Below are 18,377 nucleotides of genomic sequence, written 5' to 3'. Positions count from 1 at the left end.
TAGCTATATTATCTTCTAATAATAATAGTTGCATGTGTCCACACAAGAAAGTAATCTTATTCGAGTAAGTAAAGAAAGAATGAAAGGGAGGGATACAGATAGAAGAAACATCAAACCAGAATGTTTTTCATACAAAAATAAGCAAATAGCATATAAAAGTGAGAATGCTTTTACATCAAACCATAATGACTACCTCTTCTTCAGGATCAGTGTCAGTTTCCCAGCTAGTACAAGAAGAATTGTCAGTATTGTCAACAATTTGACGGTCGATAGGCTTTTCTCCATTTAAAAATCTTGTACAGTCAGATATTGAGGCTGAACTATGAAATGGTATTTCTGATTCACCCTCATCATTAGGTTGTACCAAGAGAACGTTGGTACCTCTCCATTTCAAAGCCCAAAGAATCCTCATGGACTCCTCATCAGTAGTGAGTCTTTTTGAGATTATCATCACATTGAATCGCTGACGAGAAGAAATTTACTGTGTACATAATGTTCCATAACGCTATTTTAGGTGAACCTAAAGAAAATAAATCAGCAGAGATCTATGTTAAGGAGGTCACACATACATACGTATAAGTAAGTATTAGAAAAAAAAAGAAGTGTAAAGAGGAGGTTTTAAGTAAAACGAATATATATACAGTACTCACGTTTGGGAATGAACATGATCCTTAGGAGATCCATCGATTTTTCATCTAATCCCAAGGGGATCTCCTTCTCACTATAAGCATTGACTTCCAACGTACCAGAATAGCCCATATTCTCAAGAGCTAATTTAAAGTTGTGATAAATACAATTAGGCGCGATATCTTTAGGGATCGGGTAATCGTCGACGTCCCAGTATATGTGTGAGTAAGCACCTTCACAAAACAGACAAGTGCATCATGTAAAAACAATTTAACTACTATTACAGATCAATGTAACTACTACATCTCGATAAGATGAAATCTTAAACAAATAAAGTCTTTAAAAAAAAAATCAAGAAGAGAGAGCTTACTGGAGAAATCTTCCTCGCTCTTGGTTTTGACGGCGAAATTTTCCTTACTACTTTTCTTCCGCATCCGCTTAGTTTGACTGGGGGCGACTCTAAAGAAGCCAACAACCTCACCTATGTCAAATAGGTATCCTGGCCATTCTGAGGGTTCTGGTGTGAGTGTGAGCAGCTCAGGCTGTACTAAGAAAGAATTATAAGATCTGGAATTTAAACATGTAAGACTAAAGATGAAGTCAGCAATTCTTGGCATGCCATTTCTCCTCAAGTAGTTGTCTCCTTGGATCTTGATGTTGTTGGAGATGACGACCACATTTGATGGACCAGCATATCCCCCAGGTGTGTCTATTTCCCATAAAAAAATGTCATGTAACATCCTATCATATCTCAGATTTTTATCCCCTGGAACTGTATAACATATTTATGCTACATTAGTAAATATAACAGAGACAAAAAAAAAAAGAAATACAATACGTCTAATATAATAGATATTAAAAAAAAAAAAAAAAAGAAATTACCTTTGGGAAGGAAGTAGATGTCAGACTTGCGATACTCATCCAGTAATTCATTCGAGAAGGTTATCTTCTCGTCAGCATAAACCCATATTGATATGTAAGCAAAATAACCTTTTCCCTCAAGTGCTGATTTGATACTCTGAAAGATGGATTCAGGATCAAGATGATTAGGGAGTGGTGAATCCTGGGCGTCCCAGAATACACCTGTCTTAGGCGCATCCACGTATGTGGTAGGCACTGCAAGAACGAGATATATATATATATATATATATATATTTTATAAAAAAAGGAATTGCATATACTATATTGACCATATTGGTTTTACTTTGACAGAGAGATAGAGATCTTACCAGAGAAATCTTGGTAAAAACTTGCAGTTTGGTTCACAACCGGCTTTACTCTAACTAAATTAGATATTGACTCTGGAGTACGAAAAAGCTGTTGAGATGCGGCCTCATCATGAGGCTGTACCAAGAGAACTTTTATACCTCTTGACTGCAAAGCACCAACAACCCTGGCAAACTCAGTGTCATTTGGGAGGTTTTTTGAGATCACCATCAAAAGTTTTGGGTTGTTCTTAGAATGGAACGTTGCGGTAAGAAGCATTAGATTTAACATTAAGTTAACCCTAATATATCTATCTCCTGGAAAAAAACATACATGTATGAGTATGATTACAGACATATATAAGTAAAAAAAAAAAAAAGACAAAAGAGAGTATTAAGAGAGGTGGTTAGGGTAAATAGGAATTCACCTTCGGGTATATCGTAGATTCCCGCATCGTACAATTCATCACTTGAGCCAATACTCTTCTCACAATAAGCATTGATTTCCACCAGACAATCAGAATAATAACCCAATTTCTCAAGAGCTGAGTTGATGTTACAAGAAATCGAATCAAGATTGACATCTTCAGGGATTGGGCAATCCTCGACGTCCCAGAAGACGTATGATTTTACGTAACAAGGAGCTTCACAAAAAAAACCGAAACGAGGAAAAGATGGGATTAGAAGTAGAATTAGAGATACCATAAATCGAACTAGCCAGATCTGCTACTTAGGAAGAGCTAGAGAGCTTACTGGGGAGATCTTCCTCGTACTCTTCCTCGTAATCTTCCTCGCTCATGGTTTGGTTTCGACGGAGAAACGATCGCCAGAGAATTGTTTTCTTGTTTATTAGGTTAGCTAATTAATGTCTTTGCTTCTAAATCATTAATTACTTATCGTCGGTCGAACCAAACCGAACCGATAATTGAACAACATGTATAGTTTTGCTGATCGGTTATTTACCTAACATTCGAAGAGAAACCAAGAACCGAAAGATTCTTTGGGTTAAGTTAACTCTTTGGGTTCAAACCGGATCGGATCGATCGAGATTGAGATAAACCGAAGTAAAGTGTATACGGTAGAACTTGTAAATTCAGAAATTGGAAATTGTGAATTTCTAAAAGTCTACTTTGTGATACTCAAATATAATAATGTATCAAAAGTACAACTTTGTTACAAGATTTTGTATCTACAAAAAAATGTACGCTTCTCTTTTTTTTTTTTTTTTCAGATTTATTTTTTCTGGAATGTAACCATGCAGAAATAAGCTATGAATCGGCAAATTAGTCCCATGAGAATGAGAACAATGAGACATAATATCCAATCACTAAGATCATATCCGTTTTGTGACAATGAGCTGCATCGCGTCACCACCCATACTCCAGAGTACCTAAACCAAACAAAAATATCCAAAAATCAATTTTTTTGTTAACATATATTATGTGATAGAAGAAAAATATAAAAATTTTATCTACCTTTGAGCGTTTGAAAGCACAAAAGCTTCAAGAGTCCATTTGGGGTAGCAGAAGCTTCCGAGATACTTAAGAACCATGCTTTCTTTATCTTGATTCGCGATGAGAGTCATTACAACGGGTACTAACACCGACAACTGCAAGAACATTAACCACAAAATGTATCATATTGTTAGTCAAAGTTTTTGGTAGCTAATTATATATGGATTATGAGAAAGTGGATACAAACCAGTTGGGCTGCACTAGCACTATACAATATGGCAAATACATAAGCCATGCCCGTAACGCAGTAGACCAAGCAGACTAGAACAATGTAGTTGTCTTCGAAACTAGATCTCGGGTTATCGAAGAAGTAGAACATGGACAAGTACACTAAAGGTTTCAAAAATGTGTTCAAATGATCCATTGTGTCTTTAGCCATAAAATGTGCCAAACTGCTGATTCCAGCGGCACTTTCTCTCCAATATTGTATTTTATCTACAGAGAAAGATCTCAACGCTGAGATCTTACACAAAAGAGCTACAGAAAGAAAGACATAAAAAATAAAGATTAATTAGTTAACAGTCCAAAAGTTGCGGACTCTCATGAATATATAAGTCAATATTTTTGTACGTAAAAAAACTTACAGACGGCTATAATCGTATATGTGTATCCAAGTGTATCAATCGTCTCGTCGTTCACTTTAGCAAGAGTTCCTAAACAAGCTCCTGCAACTAATAATATTAAGAAATCTAACGCTTGTAGTCTTGCTTCTCTAAGTCTTTGTTTGCCAACCCTGAAATAATTAAATAGAATAAAGTTTTAGTGTACATATATAAAAACTAGCAACCCCAATATTTCATTCCATCAAATCTAGAAAGTCATACCTTCCAACAAAATATCTATATTGTCGACCTACGGTAGGAGTTACTCGATCAGAATTGTCATGAGAGTTCGAGTAATTTTGTTGCAACTGATCTTTCGTGATCTCCACATTAGTTTTCACATCTTGCCATAGATCATTACTAAAAGAATTATGAGAGGATTCATCTTGAGCTGATCCAGATGATGATGAAGGGAGTCCATCACAAAGCTTCAACATATCATGAGGCACAGGGTAACCATTGTGTAACATCCATCTCACAGGAAGCTGTTCTACTGTTATATCACCATCTGGTTTCACTATGCCTTCAAGAATATCTATATAATGATCAGGAGGATTGACACGATCGGGTACGGTGATCCCGATGTCAGCAAAATATTCTTCAATTTTTTTGACAGATCCATGGTACACGGTAAGACCACCTTTTGATAGTATTATCATGTCATCAAACATTTTGTACATCGTATAACTGATAAGAGAAAGGAAAAAACACACTATCAAGTTTACAATGTCAAAACAAAATAACTCTATTCGTTTCATAACAAAATTTCTTGAAATATTCCATGCTCTTGTTTATCGTATTTTGAACTAAATACTTAGCTTAGTTAGTATTTTAAAACAACGTATTTTTTTTAAAAAATTGTCTTTTAAAATGATATTCTTTGTGAAATTAACGGACAAACAATCTTAGTATAATTCATGGTGGAGATCATAATGTACCTTGGTTGATGCACGACCATACAAATGTTAACTCCTTCAAGTGCTTCACGTCGAAGTGCTCTAAGAAGTAACTGTGAAGATGCACTATCTAAACCTGTAGTGGGTTCATCTAATATCAATAGAGAAGGTTCCATGACCATTTCAACACCAACGTTTACTCGTTTCCTCTGTCCTCCAGAGATTCCTCTTTTCTCTACCGTACCAACCAACGAGTCTCTTACATGTTGTAGTCCTAAGCTTTCAATCACTCTTTCAATGATCAACACTTTGTCTGCTTTTGACATATAAGCACTTAATCTGCATGTAAATAAATATACAATATGCAACATATTTTTAGTATAAACACTATATAAACTAGGGTAATAATAATTTAATTAACCAAAATTTTTGAAGACTTGGAATCTTAGTATATATCTCCTCTAAGTTATGAAAATAAGTTTACCATGGTTTACCTGCATCTTGCGCTAAACCGAAGGTTCTCCTCGACGGTAAGATTCCCATGCACAACATCATCTTGTGGAACAAATCCAGTGATCTTCTTGTATGAGTTTATGGATTCATTTTTACCATTTATGAGGATAAGACCAGTCCTCGTACATCCAGTTGTTTTTCCTGCCAAGGCGGAAAGAAATGTAGTTTTCCCAGCTCCTGATGGACCCATGACGGCAGAGACACGACCGGGCATGATCTTTCCCGTAACAGATCTCAATATATGCTTATGTTTACCCTTCAATGTAAGAGTTAAGTCTTTAAACGCAACTTCTATAACAGGTCTAGTCCTCATATCAGTGTCAGTGGCCATCGAAATGACTCCAGAGAATGTCAAGTTCTTATTGTTTTGCTCCATAGCTTTCTCCTTCTCAATCTGACCGTAAGCATACTTAAAAATCTGGCTTTGAGTATGTAGTTGTTTACCCTTTGGAGCTTGTGGCTTCTTCCCATGCTTACTACCAGTACCTACATTAAACCCTTCGTTGTTACTCGAGTTCTCCTCCATTGATTTCATCATCTTGGTTAAATTACTTGCTTCTTTTTTCTTGTCTTTTGACTTTCCAGAAGCTTTAGCTGGTGCGGCATCCTTCCTAGCAGACTTCATGCGAGAAAATGTCTGAGATAGTTGTGCAGACAATCCCAACTTTTGGTTCTTGGCAACATCTTTTGCAGTTTTCCACCTTTCTCGAGCTTGTGTTGTTTCTTTTGCGTGTCTTGCTGCAGCTTCTCTTGATTTTGCTTGTCTTTTCTCTCGAGTGGCAAGAACTTGATCAGAACAGTTATAAACCATGATCATCACAAGACTTAGTGATGCCTACACACACAATTAACGAAATTATAATTTCCAACAAATATTAAAGCAAAAATTTGTTCTATAGCTACTTACAATTAAGATAGCTCCATAGGCATGAATATTTTGGTTTGCGGTATTCGGATTACACGTTGCAAGCTTGAAACATGCTAAAATAGTCACCAAAAAGGAGAATTATAGATCAACTTCAGTTGTAATCTATTTAAAAAGATCATATGATATAAAACAATACATTATTCTTGGGTTTTAGAAACTTACGTTTTTGTGAAGTAGAACCTTGTCTGCAGTAATGCCTGAGTAATAAATAAACACATTTTATAAACTCATCAACTAGGTATATGAACAAACCATTAGTTGACAATCGTCACATTACAACCTTCATGTAACAACAATGATGAATACTTCACATATGAAACAATGATTAAAAAGTGAGAAGAGTTGTGAGATAAAAGAATCAATACCCACTACTACAAGTGACCTTTCGAATTGTTGTAGGGCAATATGAACCTGGAGAACAAAACATATCACCACTACTCTCGGCATCAACCCAACTATCTGCGGAACCACATGTATGGTTCACCTTTCCTGGAGGAATCTGGTAATTATATCTGCAATATAGAACTCTTAATCTAATCATCCACTAATTAATATTATTTTTCAGTAGTGTAGTAAATTAATCTAACAACTTACGGCTCGCAAATTCCCGTTGTTTTATTAAGCTTGGCAAGCGGGCAATATGCGCCTAATGGACACGCTTTAGTTACATAAGTCAGAGAACAAACAACAATGAATATGTTAGGTTGAAGTTGTTGGTATTCAAAATGATATAATAGGTATGCATGTGGATTTCTTACGTATCATGCAAGCAAGACCTTGTGGACAAAAGAAACCCTCACAACAAGGTTGACATTTACGAGTTCTAGAGGGAAGAACTTTCCCATTGTTGAGATCGAATTTTTTATCGTCATCCGCATTGCAACTCCATCCTGGCTCACATCCGGAAACCCATTTAGCCAAATTGCAGTTGATGTTAGGCCTTACATGAACCGTTGTTGCTTCATCTCTTCTAACAAAACTATTGAAGTAGAACTTTATCTCAGCAGCTGTACATAGTCTAAGTGTGAGGTCACCTGCATGTTATGAACATGATAGCTCAATGTTCAAGAGTTTGACTAGATAAACGATTTTTTAAAAATAACCATTTATCATGTTTTTACCGTCAGTTCTTTTGACACAATTGCTTAAGAAGTCAAGATTTTTATCAAAGTTAAATGCTTCATTCCAATCGTTCTTCCTGAATTGTCAACAGATTAATTGTAAGAAAAACATACAAAGTATATGTATTGGCTAAAACATGGGAATATAATTCACTGGCCTATTTTATGATGAAAATACTTACAAATTTTTGATGCAATATCCTAAATCTCGATCAACGTCAGCCTTTAAGACGTTCTTTAGATTCTGAAGTCGACTATATATAAGGTTTGTAACGGAAACAAGAACTTTTGGGTTCCCTGTTTTGCTATAATCATCTCCATCCAGGCATAATGCAAAAAATATAAAACTCAACAAAATAACAAAGAACAATAAGATGTGTTGTGTCCGACAAACATCAACCCTAACTCTCATTGTTCTTAATCAAAGTCTTGACTCTTGATATAGAATTAGAACCTCCCAAACTGAAATATTTGAATTTTTTGAGCAAACAATGGAATAGTAGAAACATTGAAAGCTACCAATCGAAATATTTGTGGAGATGTCTTGTGTATTTCTATCATGTCTTGACAAGCAAACGTCAAGGGACACAAAGAGAAAACCAATTAGTTTTCTTGAAGAATGGAGATGAAGAATTTTAAAGAAAACTCTAATTAACGAGCTTGTTGCGATTTTTTTTTTGGAAATCTTGAAATGATGACGTTGAGATCAAAAGTTTTGAAAAAATGAGAGACTTGTGTGAAAAGAGAGAGTTGAGAAGGGTCATCATCGTAAGAGTCATGGAAGGAGGTCCAGATTTCTAGCAAATTAATAAAAATGAGTGGTTTCTTATAACTTATTTACCAAACATAGAAATTGGTAAACTATATTGGAGGAGCATGACAAAGAGGATTTTTTCGATTGCATGATGACACTTTTTGCGAATTATATTCTTTTAAACTGGTTTTGCCAAACAATTAATAAGCGTTATAATAATGGCAAAGCAACGCCAACAACAAATCAATGGATAGATAAAAACCATATAGTATAACTATAACCTATTATCTCCCGTTGGAAAAGAAGTGCTTACAAGCAGTCGTGACAACACCTCGATCCTACCCATCTTCTATTATGTTTCTTTTTCTTATGAAACTAGATTATGACCCGTGCTTCATCATAGATTAATGTTTATTTTACGATTTAAAATTGTAAATTTAAATGATTTTTTTTTTTTTATAAACAAGAGGTTCTAATAAGCAAGTCAAATTAAAAACACCGTAAAGATATTCAAATACAAAAAAAAACACCCGTAAATTTTTTTTGAAAGATTAATCTTTGATATTTTTCTATTCTTATTTTAATCGAAAAATAAAATTTAACAAAAAAAATTTCCGAGACATGAACATATAATCGATAGATTGGACATTGTCATGATTATTTTTACAATTCTGTTTATATTTGCTATAGACATTAATTAGACATATTACAATTTTATAATTTACTAGATTAGGATCCGCCCGAAGTGCATTTAGATTTTTAAAAATAAAATAAAATTTAAAAGAATATATAGTAAATATTTTAGTAATTTATCTATAAAAATAAATAGATACACCAAGGTATCCAATGTGACATTTGGTGTAAAAGGTGCGACTCTGCGGTTGAGACTATTAATCACATTTTCTTTGAATGTCCTTGCTCGTGTGAAGTTTGGGATTTATCTCCGATTCTGGTCTCGTCAGAGGGTTTTACATATGAGTTAGTGTAATCGAATTTAGATTTTGTTTTCTGGAAGGGTGCCTCTCAAAAAGGTGATCCTGATCAACTTCTTCAATTACCATAAATTTTATGGGCAATCTGGAAAGCCATAAACAAAAAAGTTTTTCAAAGTTTAGAAATAGTGGCAAATGATATAATTGCTAAGGCTTTGAGCGATAAGTTAGTCTGGGAAGAGGCGCTCTCTTTTACGGTGGTCACGTCAGCTTCATCTCTGTCTTCGTATATCCATTTACAAATATACTATCTACATTACCACTAAAAATGTATTTGTACACACAAAAATATTTTACTTGTAAAATATACTCTTTAGTCTTTACTACAACCAACATTTTATTTATGAACATATTAAATAACCTATTATATATCTCTTTACTTTAATATTTTTATAATTACAAAAACACATATGTTATTCTTACGTACTCATATCTTATATATATTACAATAACAATCTTTTTGAATAAATGATTTGATTAGTGAAAAAAATATGAGACGATTTATTATTATTTTTCTACTTCAACAATCTTTTTCTTTTTGTGAAGGTGAGTATTTACATTATTATAAAAAACAGTAATTAATTGTATAATTTGTCACACTAATTTTACTTGTAAAATTACCAACTTAAAATTAAAATAAGTAAATAAAAGTAAATAGATACACTTTTAGTTAAAGAAAATAGTTATAGATGAGTTCAAAGTTATTAAAATAAAATGAAATTTAACAAAGAATCTATATTTAATTATTTTCGTAAGTAAAAACAATGTATAAAAGTAAAGATATAAACTTTATTTATAGAAAATAGTTGTTTTTTTTTGCTATAATACACTAATGTATATCCATTTACAAATATACTATCTACATTACCACTAAAAATGTATTTGTACACACAAAAGTATTTTACTTGTAAAATATACTCTTTAGTCTTTACTACAACCAACAAATTTTATTTATGAACACATTAAATAACCTATTATATATCTCTTTACTTTAATATTTTTATAGTTACAAAACCACATATGTTATTATTACGTACTCATATCTTATATATATTACAATAACAATCTTTTTGAATAAATTATTTGATTGGTGAAAAAAATATGAGACGATTTATTATTATTTTTCTACTTCAACAATCTTTTTCTTTTTGTGAAGGTGAGTATTTGCATTTTTTAAAAACAGTAATTAATTGTATAATTTTTCAAAATCATTTATTTATCTTATAAAAATAGTAATCATTTTTCTTGTAAAATTAGCAACTTAAAATTAAAATAAGTAAATAACATTATAATTTCGAATTTTGAATTTCTATTTATTAGATTTTTTTTCTCTATTTTATTTTTATATAAAATATTTTTATGGCAGGTTTTGAAATTTTACATTTTTATTTTTAAAAATTTTAATAAATTTGGAATTGAGACGTGTCAATATCTAAATGATACAATTGACATATGTCACGGTTTTGTTAATTAGTAATTTTGTCATCAAGCTTTATATAATAAGATAATTGAGTTTTATCAACTCATTGACTATGTATATAATCACAAAACAAGTGTCAAATCTATCTCTTGGTTCGGTTTGATTTGGTTATGGTTAGTTTGTATATGGGATTTTACCGACCATTCGGTTATTTTGAAGATTGACGAGAGAAAAACACATTAGAAAGAATATTATATTAACTTTAATAATCAGCTTTGCGTTACATATGTTAACAACTTAACATAGATAGACTAATTTACAAAATTACAAGATAAAATTACTTATTTTCATATCTATATAATAAGGAAATATATATAACAATATCTCCCTTCATATAAACTCGTGTGGATCTTTCTAGATCCTTTGTACATCTTGTTCCTCCTCCTCTAGAAGAGACAAAAAAAGTATCGACCATGAAGATGGAAGATTTCTCCAGTAAAGTACCCTTCTCTTTTTTTGATCGATAAGAATTTGTTTTGTTTTGTTTTACCCATATACATCGATCTGTGCATCTTTATTCTATATATTGTAGCCTCACTCGATCTTTTTTATATTGCAGAGCCAATCAAACGAGTCTATGGGCGTAAGACAGCTGTCTTCTGGGACGTGGAAGATTCACCATTCCCTAATGATCTTGATCCACAATCGATGTATCAGAAAATCAAATCGGCTCTTGTGGAAAAAGGTTATGATGGTGAGATGTCAATATGGGCTTATGCTGAGAAAATAACGTTATCGGATGAGTTGTTGGATGAGTATTGCAAGTCCAAAATCTACTTTCTTCCCGGAGGTGAATTAATACTATTGTTTACCCCTCTTAATTAACGCACTCTTTTCTCTTATAATATGTATGTAATATAATATCTCCAATGTTATATTTTCTCCAGGAGCTAAGGAAGCGAGATCAATTAGAATGATACATGACACTATATTATGGGAAATAGACACTCCTCTGGGTTATCCTACAGAATCTGATCTGATTATCATCTCAGATAACATCGAAGGTGAAATGAATTTCATCAGCTGTCTTGAATATTCCGCTTCGGCTGGTTACAATAATCTCTTTGTAGAGCCTAATCAGCTTGCTGCACCCAATAATACCTCAGAATCAGAATGGCCTCGTTACTTGTTTGATGGAGGAAAGCCTATTGGTGCAATCAGATATTTGTAATTCTCTCTACTTGACTAGCTTTGTAAAGACGTCATGACTCTTCTACTATGTAATAATAGACCTTATTATGACTATTAAATCTTTTTTATTTAATTTCGATCATTGGGCTTTTTTTGGGTTTAAGCCCAATAATAATAAGCCCATTCTGACTTTCTAAGTTAGGGAAACAAATATAACAAAAGGACTTCTCCATGGCAGCAACAAGTTTAAATTTTTATCATAAAGAAAAGAAAAAAAAAAAAATTGGGAGTGTGTCTGTCGCCTTATCTGTTCGTCATGGCTCTCCTCAGTAGAGGGGGCTAGCCTCATGTTCTTATTTGTCGAACCAAAATTAGCGTCTTTTTGGTGATTCTGTGAAAATGGAAGCTACGAGGAACTTGGTTTCTTCTTCATCTCCTCCGTTTCAGACAAAGACCCATCTCAAGAACTACTCTTCTCCTTCCTCTGGTACTTCTTCTTCTTCTTCTTCTTCTTCTTCTTCTTCTTCTATTCCAGCATTGCAATTTCGAAATTCGTATATAAATATTGTGCCTTTTTTTTAATTTTGTCTTTGTTGGGTTATATATTGCCAGTAGTGATGCTTCATGAGCAAACAGCAACTCCTGTAGTTAACTCACGTCATCTCAATTCTTTATCTCGGCATTTTCCTGCGTCGGTTCTCTCACAGGAGCCACGGGAAGAGTCTAGGCCTCTCTCACATGCCTTCAGAGAAGACAGAACCTCCCAGGTGCGTTTATGAGCACAAAGTTATAAACTTTTCGTACTCTCTTGTGTTTATGTTTCCGCCTATGAATGATCTTTTGTTTTCCTTGGGAAATTTTTAGTTGACTCTGGAGAGGAGACAGTTTGATGAATTGGTTTCATCTCGTGAAGATGAGAAATTTGAACAGCAACTCATTCAATCTGCTGGTTTATGGAATCTGTAATGTCTCTTTCCTCTTCTTTTAACACACCAGTTTGAGTTTCATGAGTTTTGTGAATGATGTGTAATCTTTCTTTGTTTGCAGATTGATATCTCCTATAACAACAGCTGAAAAGCAATTGCCTGCAGTTGTATCTCCCTTACCTGATGCAGAGCTTTGTGATGTGGTTGCACTAGCTCAGAAGGCTTTATCAGCTTCGAAACAAGCTGCATTGTTAGCTGACGACACTGAAGCAAATCCATCTGACAACTCCGGGGATTCTCTTTCGACTAGGTTGCTTTTTTGAACCCTTGTTTTGTCTATCTCATCGATCTGCTTCTCTGATATTTGAGGGATATAATGTGAAAATATTTGTGTTTTCTGGATGTTTGGTTTTTAGCTCCTCCATGTCCTTACCGGAAAAGGGAACTATAGTAAGGTCAAAGCGGCTGCAAGAGAGACGTGCAAAGAACAGAAAGGTTCCAAAATCAAATGATGTGGATGACGAGGGTTATGTTCCTCAGAAAGTTAATGCCAAGAAAAAGTATAGACAAGGGGTTGATTCTGATGATGCGCTTCAGCTCTTCTTGTGGGGACCTGAGACAAAACAACTTCTGACTGCTAAAGAGGAAGCTGAGCTGATATCACATATACAGGTTCATGCTTCCCCCTACTCTTGTGTCCTTGCATCTTGTTGAACTTGCTTGGAAACTTTCCCTGATGCTAACTTATGTATCTGATATATCAGCATTTGTTAAAGTTGGAGAAGGTAAAGACTAAACTTGAATCTCAAAACGGCTGTGAACCAACAATAGGTGAGTGGGCTGAAGCTATGGGGCTAAGTTCCCCTGTCTTGAAATCTAAAATCCACCGTGGTAGAAGTAGCCGAGAAAAGCTGATAACAGCAAACCTACGACTGGTTGTCCATATTGCAAAACAATATCAGAATCGTGGACTCAACTTTCAGGACTTATTGCAGGTTAGCTTCAAACGAACCCATTGTTTTTGGCCCCTTCAGTATCTCTGATCACAGTGAATTTGTAGTATCTCTGATCACAGTTTCTTTTGATAGAGTGATCTAACTTGAAGTCACATTTCTTACGATGCTTCTTCTTGTGCTTATCTAATGGTTTTTAGGAAGGAAGTATGGGGCTAATGAAGAGTGTAGAGAAGTTCAAACCACAATCCGGATGCAGATTCGCTACTTACGCCTACTGGTGGATTCGACAATCCATAAGAAAGTCTATATTTCAAAACTCCAGGACAATCCGTTTGCCGGTAACTACAATTTTTTCAATGGCATTATCTACTAGACAGTAAAGGATTAACTTCTAAAGCATGACTTGGTGAAATCTACTCATGTTAATACAGGAGAACGTATACATGCTACTAGGAAAAGTATCCGAAGCCAGAAAAACATGCGTGCAGGAAGGAAACTACCGTCCAAGTAAAGAGCAACTTGCAGGCCACGTTGGGGTTTCAAAAGAGAAGCTAGATAAACTGTTGTACAATACAAGAACACCTCTTTCAATGCAACAACCAATTTGGGCTGATCAAGACACCACCTTTCAGGTAAACCCCTTTTGAAGATATCATTTTGACCGAACAAAACCATGGTAATAACCTTTTAATCCTAACAGGAAATAACACCAGACAGTGGGATTGAGACACCAACAATAAGCGTGGGAAAGCAGTTGATGAGGAACCATGTAAGGAATCTCCTCAATGTACTAAGTCCCAAGGAGAGAAGGATCATTAAGCTGAGATTTGGGATTGATGGTGGGAAACAGAGATCATTGTCGGAAATAGGAGAGATTTACGGACTGTCGAAGGAGAGGGTAAGACAGCTAGAGAGCCGGGCGTTGTACAGGCTTAAGCAGAACATGAGCAGTCATGGACTCCATGCTTATTCTGATTTGCTTATCTAGCTCATGGAGATATTGGCATCTTCTATTAATAATCATGTGTATACAAAAAAAAAATATACTTTGTTTTGTTGATATTCTGAGGGATAGTGTTTTCTTGGATAAAAGTTTTGTAAACTTTTTTGGTTTTTGGGAGCAAGGAAAAAGAGGGATTGCCACATTTCCATAATTTGCTGTGTAATTGTCTATATCTGTTTTAGTTCTTTTAATCAAACTTTCATGAATGCAACTCAAAATAAAGGTTGGTTGAGAGCAGGGCATCCAAGTAACTGTTGGAACAATTTATCTGCAATTTGTGTGCAGGTTCAACAACAAAAAGTCACACTTAACACAGTCTGACCAAACCTACTGATTCACAATAGCATTCTGTGAACACCCTAAAAACAAGCCATATATGATTGAAAGTCTCTAGCTAGTATTTAAGGGGAATGCAAAATTTTGGAGCTAGCATTATAAAACTTATCATCTACTAGCTAGTAGTAAGCAAAACTAGTTAGTAGTTACCACTTCTTGTCATCTTGTGTAAGGCGTTTGTATATATCGACCAACCGTGATCTTTTTATCGTCTTATTTTGTGTCTCAAAGTGTATTTGAGTGTCGGAAATAATTCTTTGGTTGATTCAGAACCACGTGTACACGATATATCCTTAGTCCATGTGTATATGTAACATATACTGTCCTACATAGTATCCACCGCTTTTTTTTTCTTTTGCTAATACTAACAAATGGAGATAAACAAATCATAAACTGTTTCTATAGATTTCTTTTGTGATATTGTAGGGTTCTCCTGAAAAAGTATTTAGAAAATTATGAGCTTTTCATACCAAATAAGAAAAAAAAATCTTGTTTTTCTTTTTCTTTTGGAACTATCTTTGGTTTCAAATATTGTTCTCTGTAAAGTAAGATACAAATATTAAATGATATAATCACTCTACAAATTGAATAACATGTTGAATCAACACTCAACAGTATACGCAATGGTTTTGATACCATCTTCTAATAGATTGACATATAATAATCAGAAGATCTTATACCAAAGTTCACACATGTCTAAACTGTGAAAAACCAGATAATCATGTCCTCTAAAACGTTTATAATGACTTAACCATGATTAAATCGAAATAGCTCGGAATCGAATTTTGGTTTCTAAATCCCATGATGAATCTTTCAACCATTAGATTACGATATATGAGTTTGATCATATATACAAATACATATATAGTGTAATCAAACATTTTAAATATATAAAAACATTTAACTATTGATTTAGTTTTTTCTTTGTTAAACATTTATTTTTGATAATTTTTAATATAGATACAATTCATCTTTTAACATTTTCAAGATTTAGAGTCTTCCTTTTTTTCCACTATTTAAAGGTACAATTCAAATTTGATGGGTAAAACTTCTCAAAAGCGTGTAAAAGGTAGTATCGTACGAAGCTAATAAATTGCAATGAAGACGACACTTCTTACAGAAGTGGGGCTCGGCTTACACGGATGACCACTCACCTTCAGGTGCATGCCAATGCGGCAATTGCCTTACCATTACGTACCTCGATATTGAATCATTTATATGTAACAGAGATCGACCAAAATAAATAAAATTCTAAATTTATATTAACTGTGCATCACCATGTTTTGTTTCTTTCCCTTACGACATAACATAACATACCATAGCGTAACAGTGTGCATCTTCTTTTTCAACAGTATTATAGTGTTTTGTTTTTCTTCAGAGTGATACATGGTTTTTGTATAGTAATTTTTCTTTTTTTTTAGGTCGTCTAACATGATTAAATATACTTGATGAGTTTTCTTCTTTTCGTTTCTGATGAGTTATTTTGGCAAAAACTAAATTCTCAATTTTGCTCTTACAATAACGGTAACATTTTAGTCTCAAAATACTGATATATCACATAAACTTTTAGTTAGTCACTCTAATACATAATTTTCCAGAGACTAAATATTTCTTTCAATTAGTTTTTTTTTGAATATCTATTTTCAAAATGATTTTATAATTGTAGTCAATATTCTCCATCTTCACGAATGGTTTAGTTAGGAAAATTATTATTTTTAAATCATGTGAAAACCTTTTTTTTGGTTATTTATAGAGTTTTGAATGGTCAATTATTATTAAAATCACATTGAAAAAACTTAAGATCTCTAAATTCTATAGTGAGTCCTTAAACCATTTGGACCACCATAAGTTGGTTTTTATAGACAATTACTTAGTAAAAACATATTTTTGTGTGTGTTTGATAAAGCTTGTCCCCTCCCCTCCACTCCACTAGACGACTATATACTGAACTCTCCATCTTTGTCTCTCCTCGACAAAACTAAAGCTCATAAGTCATAAGAACCATCAAACTCTTCCGTTCCTTGCATTTTTTTCTTTCTTTAATTTCTCATAATATCGTAGTAGGACTCACTAATATAAGAAACCAATCAATGGCGTCGGAAGAGAATGGCACGTGCGACCCGTGCAAGACTTTTGGGCAAAAGTGCAGTCATGTCGTGAAGAAACAAAGAGCCAAGTTTTATATTCTTCGTCGTTGTATCGCCATGTTAATCTGCTGGCACGACCAAAACCGCGACCGCGACGACTCTTAATTGTTTGTTTTCTTTTTATGGAATAGTTCTTATGCATACGTAAGTTACAAAATATTGAATTGTGTGTTTGTTTTGTTGGGTAGCTATGTTTTACGTTTTATTTTGTTATCAAGATATATATAAATATAATAACCTTAACTAGCTAGGTTTAAGAAGATTGTATTAAACGATCAAATCTAGACTTGAGCAGGACAGTAGTCCTGAAAATAAAACAAATATGGGTACTATAACACTTTTATATGTATCAATGACGGTTGATCCTGAATGACAAAATAAAAACTTAAATTAATCAACTTTTGCAAGATATCCCTTATGAAACTAGTATAAACAACTCTAAAATTCCGCAATGTAACCTTCGACTATATGACAGGTTGACAACATACATAACAAGAAAAATAAATCATTACCACTACCAACACCATCTTCTTCTTTGTCATCATAATCATGGTCGCCTCCACTGTAACACAACCGCCATTGTTAACATATTATTGTGACAGTAGTCGCGGCAATGGTTATGGCAGGAACGGTGATAATGATATTAGCAGTTATGATTATTTTGTATAAAATCTATAACCAAAACAATAGTATTAGATATTCAAAGGTTATTATATTGAAAAGTCTTGATTAGATGAAAAATTGTTTTGCATATTTTGTAATTCAAGAGTTATTTACAAAATCGTATTTTAAGGTTTATTTTTCTGAACTTTCCATCTTGAATCTAAGAGAATAATTGGACACAGAGTATAATCGGAGCCTGGAATACTGGAAACAGATGAAAACGTGGAAAAATTATGGCCTTTTGTAGTTTTAAAGATTCCTTTTGTTAAATTGAAGTTCAGGTAGACAAATATTGTTTCAATGGTAGATAAGGATAAAAATAGACACTGTCTAGTGTTCTAAAACTTTACATGGATTTACATGGATTTAAACTAGGTACGTGACTTCGTATGTACGTCCGACCGTCCTTCATTGTGCAGTGTAGATATCTAAAGACAAGATTCACAAGAACATTTGATTATGAATTAGTTTTGGCTGAGGATTAGCAATGCCAAGAAACTGCAAAACTTCTTTCAGCCACAAGAGCTCCGTACAGGTCATAGCCATAGCGCGATACTCCGCTTCAGCCGATGAAAGAGAAACA

The 18,377-nt window shown here is 33.8% G+C and overlaps 5 protein-coding genes across 6 annotated transcripts; 3 read left to right on the top strand and 2 right to left on the bottom strand.

The window, feature by feature from the left end:
- Positions 1–35: 35 nt before the first annotated feature.
- Positions 36–2,682, bottom strand: LOC104782119 (uncharacterized). The gene is made up of 7 exons (XM_019244354.2): positions 2,586–2,682; positions 2,261–2,476; positions 1,857–2,150; positions 1,510–1,743; positions 998–1,399; positions 651–860; positions 36–520 (listed from the first exon to the last, which is right to left on the bottom strand). Exons 1-7 carry the CDS (start codon positions 2,629–2,631, stop codon positions 423–425), a joined length of 1,500 nt encoding a protein of 499 aa, XP_019099899.2. The 5' UTR covers positions 2,632–2,682; the 3' UTR covers positions 36–422.
- Positions 2,683–2,946: 264 nt separating this feature from the next.
- On the bottom strand, positions 2,947–8,185 carry LOC104784234 (putative white-brown complex homolog protein 30). The gene is made up of 14 exons (XM_087511622.1): positions 7,589–8,185; positions 7,407–7,483; positions 7,044–7,319; positions 6,880–6,943; positions 6,651–6,797; positions 6,448–6,482; positions 6,265–6,338; positions 5,339–6,192; positions 4,887–5,183; positions 4,171–4,635; positions 3,931–4,079; positions 3,534–3,823; positions 3,308–3,441; positions 2,947–3,222 (listed from the first exon to the last, which is right to left on the bottom strand). Exons 1-14 carry the CDS (start codon positions 7,816–7,818, stop codon positions 3,066–3,068), a joined length of 3,249 nt encoding a protein of 1,082 aa, XP_087367748.1. The 5' UTR covers positions 7,819–8,185; the 3' UTR covers positions 2,947–3,065.
- Positions 8,186–10,958: 2,773 nt separating this feature from the next.
- Positions 10,959–11,954, top strand: LOC147946261 (uncharacterized). Its single transcript, XM_087511621.1, has 3 exons — positions 10,959–11,067; positions 11,192–11,422; positions 11,520–11,954. The coding sequence occupies exons 1-3, from the start codon at positions 11,046–11,048 to the stop codon at positions 11,801–11,803; spliced, it is 537 nt and encodes a 178-aa protein (XP_087367747.1). The 5' UTR covers positions 10,959–11,045; the 3' UTR covers positions 11,804–11,954.
- On the top strand, positions 11,856–14,799 carry LOC104782118 (RNA polymerase sigma factor sigF, chloroplastic). 2 transcript variants are annotated; one of them, XM_010506947.2, is made up of 9 exons: positions 11,856–12,250; positions 12,376–12,530; positions 12,628–12,725; positions 12,811–12,999; positions 13,106–13,361; positions 13,454–13,684; positions 13,843–13,983; positions 14,077–14,277; positions 14,346–14,799. In XM_010506947.2, the coding sequence occupies exons 1-9, from the start codon at positions 12,163–12,165 to the stop codon at positions 14,631–14,633; spliced, it is 1,647 nt and encodes a 548-aa protein (XP_010505249.1). In that variant the 5' UTR covers positions 11,856–12,162; the 3' UTR covers positions 14,634–14,799. The 2 variants fall into 2 exon arrangements, with proteins under 2 accessions (XP_010505249.1, XP_010505250.1); XM_010506948.3 differs by having other exon boundaries at positions 11,996–12,250; positions 12,379–12,530.
- Positions 14,800–17,002: 2,203 nt separating this feature from the next.
- Positions 17,003–17,236, top strand: LOC109132624 (small polypeptide DEVIL 16). The gene has a single exon (XM_019244389.2). It carries the CDS (start codon positions 17,075–17,077, stop codon positions 17,234–17,236), a length of 162 nt encoding a protein of 53 aa, XP_019099934.1. The 5' UTR covers positions 17,003–17,074.
- The last annotated feature ends 1,141 nt before the right edge of the window (positions 17,237–18,377 follow it).

The sequence above is a fragment of the Camelina sativa genome, chromosome 4 (genome assembly GCF_030686135.1).
Source record: "Camelina sativa cultivar CO46 ecotype springtype chromosome 4, ASM3068613v1".
Classification (NCBI taxonomy): domain Eukaryota; kingdom Viridiplantae; phylum Streptophyta; class Magnoliopsida; order Brassicales; family Brassicaceae; genus Camelina; species Camelina sativa.
The sequence above is the reverse complement of the archived record's forward strand: the minus strand, read 5'-3'. Positions and strand labels throughout refer to the sequence as shown.